General features: G+C 44.5%; 1 protein-coding gene across 1 annotated transcript in view; it reads left to right on the top strand.

Moving 5' to 3' along the window:
* The window catches only part of LHFPL5 (LHFPL tetraspan subfamily member 5), a 23,271-nt gene extending 15,952 nt beyond the window's left edge, over positions 1–7,319 (top strand). The window contains exons 3-4 of the mRNA XM_017522631.2: positions 2,917–2,949; positions 6,504–7,319. Coding sequence (XP_017378120.1) covers positions 2,917–2,927 — 11 coding nt within the window. The 3' untranslated portion in view covers positions 2,928–2,949; positions 6,504–7,319. The remainder of the gene's footprint in view (positions 1–2,916; positions 2,950–6,503) is intronic.
* Positions 7,320–8,597: the final 1,278 nt, after the last annotated feature.

Raw genomic sequence — 8,597 nt, 5'->3', positions numbered from 1 at the left:
AAAAAAAAAGAAAAAAATAGATGAATTGGCTTTCATCAAAATTTATTTTTTGTGTGTTTCAAAAGACACTATCAAGAAAGTAGAAGGACAACCCACAAAATGGGAGAAAATATTTGCAAATTATAATTGGATAAGATCTAGAATCCAGAATATATTAAGAACTCCTACAACTCAACAATAAAAAGACAGACTACCCAATGCTTAAAATGGGCAAGGGGTTTGAATAGACATCTCTCCAAAGATGCTATACAAATGGCCAAATAGCACACCAAAAGATGCTCAACATCATTAGTCATTAGAAAAATGCCAATGAAATCCACATTGAGATACAATTTCACACCCACTAAGATGATTATAATAAAAAAGGTGAATAATAACAAGTGTTGGTGAGCAAATGGAGAAATTGGAACCCTCCTTCACTGCTATTGTAAATGGGAAATGTTGCAACTGCTGCAGAAAGCAGCCTGGCAGTTCCTCAATTGGTTAATCATAGAGTTACCATATGACCCAGTATTTCCACTCTTGGGTATATACACAAGAAAACTGAAAACAGGTTGGGTGTGGTGGCCTATGCCTGTAATCCCAGCACTTTGGGAGGTCCAGGCAGGTGGATCATGAGATCTGGAGTTCAAGATCAGCCTGGCCAAGATGGTGAAACTCAGTCTCTACTTAAAATACAAAAATTAGGCTGGGCGCAGTAGCTCACACCTGTAATCCCAGCACTTTGGGAGGCTGAGGTGGGCAGATCACCTGAGGTCAGAAGTTCAAGAACAGCCTGACCAACATGGTAAAACCCCATCTTAAAAAAAAAAAAAAGAATTATAGTTACACAATCTAGTGAATGTACTGAAAACCACTGAGTTGTATACCTTAAATGGGTAATTTTTGTTTTTTTGAGACAGAGTCTTGCTCTGTTGCCCAGGCTAGAGTGCAGTGGCATGATCTCGGCTTGCTGCAACCTCTGCCTCCCAGGTTCAAGCAACTCTCCTGCCTCAGCCTCCCAAGTAGCTGGGATTACAGACACCCACCTCCCCACCTCACTAATTTTTGTATTTTTAATAGAGATGGGATTTCACCATGTTGGCCAGGATGGTCTTGATTTCCTGATCTCATGATCCACCTGCCTTGGCCTTCCAAAGTGCTGGGATTACAGGTGGGAGCCAGGGCGCCTGGTCAAAATGGGTAAATTTTATGTTAGTGAAATATATATGTATTTTTGAGACAGCCTGGCTCTCGCCAGGGCTGGAGTGCAGTGGCATGATCTCAGCTCACTGCAACCTTCACCTCCTGCTGGGCTCGAGTGATCCTCCCACCTCAGCCTCCCGAGTAGCTAGGACTACAGGCCCACACCACCATGCTTGGCTTTAAAAAAAAAATTGTTTTTTGTAGAGATGGGGTTTTACTATGTTGCCCAGGCTGTTCTGAAAATCTTGGTGCCCACCTCAGCCTCTCAAAGTGTTGGGATTACAGCCGTGAGCCACTGCGCCCAGCTTGTTAGTGGATTAATTAAAAAAAGAAAAAAAAAAAAAAAAAAAAAAAAGGCCGGGCGTGATGGTGCATGCCTGTAGTCCCAGCTACTCGGGAGGCTGAGGTGGGAGGATCGCTTGAGCCCAGGCGTTCTGGGCTGTAGTGCGCTATGCCGATCTGGTGTCTGCACTAAGTTCAGCATCAGTATGGTGACCTCCCGGGAGCGGGGGACCACCAGGTTGCCTAAGGAGGGGGTGAACCGGCCCACGTTGGAAACGGAGCAGGTAAAAACTCCCGTGGGATGTAGTAGTGGGATGGGCCTGTGAATAACCACTGCACTCCCGCCTGGACAACATAGGAGACACCGTCTCTTAAAAAAAAAAAAGGATTGTGTTGAGGATCCTATAGCATATATAATACACTAACAATGCCTGCACACTGCAAGTGATTAATAAATTAATTACCCCCGCCACTCTTTTTTTTTTGCTGCCAAAGTAGCAGGTCTGATAGTTCTTTCTCCTTTCTTTCCAGTATATTCACCTTTTTTTTCTTCTTTGAGACAGTCTTGCTTTGTCATCACCCAGGCTGGAGTCCAGTGGTGCAATCTTAGCTCACTGCAACTTCTGTCTTCCAGGTTCAAGTGATTCTCCTGCTCAGCCTCCTGAGCAGCTGGGATTATAGGCACGTGCCACCACACCTGGCTAATTTTTTGTATTTTTGGTAGAGACAGGGTTTCACCATGTTGCTTAGGCTGATCTCAACTCCTGGCCTCAAGGGATCCACCCTCCTCAGCCTCCCAAAGTGCCAGAATTACAGACTTTTTTTTTTGAGACAGTGTCTCACTCTATAGTTCAGGCTGGAGTGCAGTGGCGGGATCTCGGCTCACTGCAACCTCTGCCGCCCAGGTTCAAGTAATTCTCCTGCCTCAGCCTCCCGAGTAGCTGGGATTACAGGTGCCTGCCACCACGTCTGGCTAATTTCTGTATTTTTAGTAGAGATGGGGTTTCACCATTTTGGCCAGGCTGGTCTTGAACTTCTGACCACATGATCCACCTACCTTGGCCTCCCAAAATGCTGGGATTACAGGCATAAGCCACTGCGCCAAGTGCCGAAATTACAGGCATGAACCACTGCATTGAATCGTATTCATTTTTCATATCACGCATCTGCCTAACCGCTAACAGCTACTGTGCTCCACTTGCCGAGTAACACCTCTAGGCGCTGGAAGTACAGTGGTAAGTGAAGTCTAAATTGGAGTTTATGGTCTGGTAAGGGAGACAATCATGCAGTACAGAGTTACAAGCGGATAAGTTATGTGAACAAAAAGTTACAAGCTTTCTTGAGAGAGTAAGAGGAATCTGATGTAGTCTGGAGAAAGAGTAGTGTGCAGGAAATTATCCTAAAAACGAGGCTTGGTAGTAACATATACTTTTCTCTCCTTCATTACAGAGGAGGTGTGAAGCAGAAGGAGCTAAAGGGTCGGTAGGGTCGGTGAGTAATTCTACGGGTGAGTGGTCTGCGTCCCCTTGGAAGGGCTGGGGCTCTCTGCTTCCCTACTGAATCTCCAGGCAGCGGGACACCAGGGGTTGTGCTGTAGGGCTGTCTGCTTGGGGAGAGAGGAACAACACCCCACTGGGGCAGGAGCTACCTGACCTCTGAGACTTTCACTGGGGTGAAATCAGGAAGCCTTTAGTTTTACTTGTGCCTTTTTTTTTTTTTTTTTGAGATGGAGTTTCGCTCTTGTTGCCCAAGCTGGAGTGCAATGGCGCAACTTGGTTCACTGCAACCTCCGCCATGGGTTCTCCCAAGCAATTCTCCTGCCTCAGCCTCCCAAGTAGCTGGGATTACAGGTGCTTGCCACCACACCCAGCTAATTTTTTGTATTTTTAGTAGAAACGGGGTTTCACCATGTTAGCCAGGCTGGTCGAACTCCTGACCTCAGGTGATCTGCCTGCCTTGGCCTCCCAAAGTGCTGGGATTACAGGCGTGAGCCACTGTGCCCAGCCTTACTTGTGTTTTGAGAGGCAGAAAAGATCAGGGAAAGAAGAAATTTAAAACTGGCAGGAGGTTAGTTTCATAAATTCATCTTTTGCAGAACCTGGCACACAAGAGCAGACTCTTTTTAGAAGTCATTATTGTAATTTGGACCCTTATTTTCAGAAATAATTTTTAAGTGATTTGCAAGAAACATACTAGAAAACATAAAATAGAAAATAAAAGTCATAGAGAGAAAAACAAATATTCAAAAAAGGTAGGCTAATGGTATTACTGTCTTGAGTATTAAATTTAGCTCTATGCTCCCAGATAACTGAGGCAAAAAGAAAAACAGTAAGTTAACGACTTTTTTTTAATCATTTTTTTTTCTTTTTTCTTTTTTTGTTATTTATTTATTTATTTATTTATTTTTAAGATGGGGTTTCACCATGTTGGTCAGGCTGGTCTTGAACTCCCGACGTCCGGTGATCCACCCACCTTGGCCTCCAAAGTGCTTGGATTACAGGCGTGAGCCACCACGCCCGGCCGTTAACCACTTTTAATGTCTGGTTCAAAAAGAAGCACAATGTATTAATTTATCTTTTAAGTGTCCAAACATTTGTTAAATGTGATTTAACAAGAACATTCAGGAATGTATTAAAAAAAAAAAAAGAAACCCCACGACAGTGTCGCCTCCTCAACAGCTGCCTTGAGGACCTAGAGCTGGCCAGGCACGTTGTGTGGGGAGGAGGATTTATCTCCATTTAAGCTGTTTTTATTTTTGCAAAGTACCTTCCAATCCTTGACGACATATACTTTTAAAATAATCATAAATAAAATTGTGACCTCCACCTCCCACACTTTAATTAGAGCATGATTCTCAAACTTCAGTGTGTAGACAGTCATCTGGGGATCTTGTTAAAATGCAGACTCTGGCCGGGCGTGGTGGCTCACGCCTGTAATCCAAGCACTTTGGAGGCCAAGGTGGGCGGATCACCTGAGGTCGGGAGTTCAAGACCAGCCTGACCAACATGGTGAAACCCTGTCTTTTAAAAAAAAAAAAATGCAGATTCTGCTGGGTCTAGTGGCTCATGCCTGTAATCCCAGCACTTTGGGAGACTGAGGCAGGCAGATCTCCTGAGTTCAGGAGTTGGAGACCAGCCTGAACAACATGGCGAAACCCTGTCTCTACTAAAAATACGAAAATTCACTGGGCATGGTGATGCATACCTGTAATCCCAGCTACTGGGAAGGCTGAGGCAGGAGAATTGCTTGAACTTGGGAGGCGGAGGTTGCAGTGAGCCGAAAGCACATCGCTGCACTCCAGCCTGGGCAACAGGAGTGAAACTCCATTGTTGAAAAATGCTAAGTGTATGATTGCTGAGAAATGCTGAATGTATGATAAAATATATTGTTTGCTACGAAGAATGATGGCAAGGAAACCTAGCTGCCCCCTGCCCCGCCCCCAACAAAGTAGAAAACTACTTGGGGCATTCTAAAGTGGCAGGATAACATATAAATATCATACATTGGTTAAAACAATTCTTTAAGTTTGCGACATCTGCCCCTGCCCCTGTGGCTGCCTCATGGAGAACACTTTTTAGTTTGTTTGTGATCAGTGGTAAGCAGGCACCAGCTGCCTACTTGGTATATTTTTGTGTTTTGAGAAAATGCTGAACATCTGTTTGTTAATAATAATCACCTGTTCAGAGAGAATAAATATGTGGGTCAGAGGCTGCTCAAGGCCCTTAGCCCGGAATGCTGTCAGCCCCTGAGGCTCTCAGCTTGAAAGGCTGTTGGCCCCCCCATAGACCCACTTCGCTCTTCTGTCTGGGTGTCTGCTTCTCAGTTCCTTCAGCGCCGCCTGGGTGGGGGTCTCTGTGGCAGAGCTGGTTTTCAGTACTCCATCTCAAAAAAAAAAAAGCAGATTCTGATTTAGTTGGTTAGGTGGATCCGGGGCTGCAGACCCTGCATTTCTAACCAGCTCCTAGGTGACGGCCTGCTCAAACAGGAATCACACTTTGAATAGAAAAGCATTATGTTTTTGCAATGTTTATTATTAAAGTTTTTCAAAGCCAGAAACTCCACAACACTGGTGTACCACAATTTTTTTTTTTTTTTTTTTTGAGGCAGGGTCTTGCTCTGTCTCCCAGGCTGAAGCGCAGTGGCATAATCATGGCTCATTGAAGCCTCAACCTCCTGGTGCTCAAGCCATCCTTCCACCTTAGCTTCCTGAATAGCTGGGACTACAGGTACATACCTCCTGCCCAACTATAATAATTTTCTTTTGTTTTGTTTGATGTAGAAACAATGTTTTGTCTTGTCTAGGCTGGTCTCCAACTCCTGGGCTCAAGCCATCCTCCTGCCTTAGCCTCCCAAAGTGTTGAGATTACAGGTATGAGCCACTGCGCCTGGCCTCTTGTACCATTTTTTAAACCAGATTTTGGTTATTAGACATTTAGGTTTGCTATCATAGATAATAAAACTTTTTGCTTTTGTTGATAAATTCCCAAGTGGAATTAGTGCATCAAAAGGCAACTACACCTTTATGTTTGTCTTTTTTTTTCATATTACATTTTAGAAGACCTAAGTTTTTACTTGAATGACAGTTAGTACTATCTTACACATGATGAGGAAATTCGCATGTCTAGGTAGAACTGAAGTCAAAATATAGGGAAGTGTTTCTTTTTTTTTTTTTTTTTCAAGACAGCATCTTGATCTGTCACCCAGGCTGGAGTGCAATGGCTCGATCTCGGCACACTGCAACCTCTCGTCCACCGGGTTCAAGCGATTCTCCTGCCTCAGCCTCCTGAGTAGCTGGGATTACAGACCAGCACCACCATGCCTGGCTAATTTTTGTAGTTTACTTAGTAGAGACGGGATTTCACCATGTTGCCCAGGCTGGCCTCGAACTCCTGGCCTCAAATGATCCACCCGGCCGGGCTTCCCAAAGTGCTGGGATTACAGGCGTGAGCCACCACGCCCAGCCTATATTGGTTTTTAAAATGACTTAATTTTAAACTCTTGCAATCTTTTGTTCTTTTGTTTTTCTTATACCACAGGTCATCTATTTCTCAGACAATGGAAAACTAGAAAATTGAATTCTTCAAAGTTAAGATACTTGTTCTTCCGTTTCCTTGTTCCGGGATGCTCTAGGCCTGAAGCCTGAAGCCTTTAACACTAAAACTGGACAGTCTCCTGAGACAAGACCTCCTACTGTATTCTTTCAGGTGAAGCAGAACTGCAATGACCCACATCAAAGATATTCAAAGGCTGAGCGGTGTAAGGAGTGCTCGCCTGCTGGGGACCCAAGTCCTCTTTTTAGCTCCACGCAGCACCTTCTTGAAGCCTCTCCTCTGCAAATTGAGAGGGGTAAATGGGTCCCTCTCTAGGGGCCTTCCCTCCAGGTCTGTGTCTGATGGCTTTTACACACACACAGAAACACACACACACGACCAACCAGCTCTAAGAGGGCTACTGAAGAAGAGGTGATTGGATATGTGCTGGGTCATTTTAGGGTGAGGTGTCGGGGTTTTTTTGCTTCTCCGTTCTCATATTTTGTTTTCTTATTCCTGCTCAGAGGGCGGTAAGCAATGGAGAGGTCATCAGAACCTGAATCCTTTAACATCCACCAGGAGGCGGTACAGGCAGCTGATGCACTTGTATAAACAGTCTAATTTTGCCATTTGGAGGGCAATGCTTGTTTTTGTACTAAAATGGGCAAAAACTAGATCTAAATTAAGGACAACAGGCAGAGATTATTTAAAAAAGTGAACTTGGAAGGATATAAAATCAAATTGAACATACATGTTAGAAACTCTCCTACCTTTATAAGAAATGGTGCAGCCTGTAAACATAACTAAAGTAAACTTGCTTGCTGGGCGCGGTAAGGCGCGGTAAGGCGCGCTCACGCCTGTAATCCCAGCACTTTGGGAGGCTGAGGCAGGTGGATACCTGAGGTCAGGAGTTTGAGACCAGCCTGACCAATATGGTGAAACCCCATCTTAAAACAAACAAACAAACAAAAAACTTGCTTGATTCCTTGGTTGAAAAAAAATTTTGAGTCAGTCTTGCTCTGTTGCCCAGGCTGGAGTGCGGTGGCATGATCTCCACTCACTGCAACCTCTGCCTCCCAGGTTCAAGCAGTTCTCCTGCCTCAGCCTCTTGAGTAACTGGGATTACAGGTGTCCACCACCACGCCTAATTTTTAAATTTTTGGTAAAGATGGGGTTTCACCACGTTGGCCAGGCTGGTCTTGAACTCCTGACCTCAAATTATCCGCTGGCCTTGGCCTCCCAAAGTGCTAGGATTACACAGGAGACACGGTGCCCGGCCCGAAATTTCTAAACACTTAACATGTTATCTCAAATTTCCTGGCCTTTTAACTGGGATATTTCTCTTGTATCACAAGGACTTGGTGTGGATTAATATTTTTGCAAGGACTTAAACGCATTATTACACATGTAGTTTTAAAACTCCAACTTCAAAAATTTTTTTAGAGATGGGGTTTCACCATGTTGTCAGGCTGGTCTCGAACTCCTGACCTCAGGTGATCCACTCACCTCAGCCTCCCAAAGTGCTGGGATTACAGGTGTGAGCCACTGCACCCAGCCAAAACTCCACAACTTTTATTTTATTGGAGTCTACCTGCCCAATCCTCCAACTTTAATGTCTTTAGTAACGTAAAAACAAACTTCCTTTTCAGTTGGTCTCTGGTTTATAGTCACCTTTTTTTGTGATGGAGTCTCACTCTGTTGTCCAGGCTGGAGTGAAACGGTGCAATCTCGGCTCACTGCAACCTCCCCCTCCCAGGTTCAAGCAATTCTCCTGCCTCAGCCTCCCGAGTAGTTGGGATTACTGGCATCCACCACCATGCCAGGCTAATTTTTGTATTTTTAGTAGAGACGGGGTTTTGGCATGTTGGTCAGATTGGTCTCAAACTCTTGACCTCAGGTGATTCGCCCACCTCAGCCTCCCAAAGTGCTGGGATTACAGGGATGAGCCACTGCGCCCAGCCTATAGTCACCTTTCTATATTAATAGTCTGAAGATTTTTTAGAGCTTTATGCTATCAATGCTTTGCTAACTCCCAAGGCACTATTCAAGCTTCTTTGGTGCCTTAAGGTCTTATTTAAAAAAAAAAAAAAAAAAAAAATT

The sequence above is a fragment of the Cebus imitator genome, unplaced genomic scaffold (genome assembly GCF_001604975.1).
Source record: "Cebus imitator isolate Cc_AM_T3 unplaced genomic scaffold, Cebus_imitator-1.0 Scaffold24, whole genome shotgun sequence".
Lineage (NCBI taxonomy): Eukaryota > Metazoa > Chordata > Mammalia > Primates > Cebidae > Cebus > Cebus imitator.
Note: the sequence above shows the minus strand (reverse complement) of the source record. Positions and strands in the feature narration are given on the sequence as shown.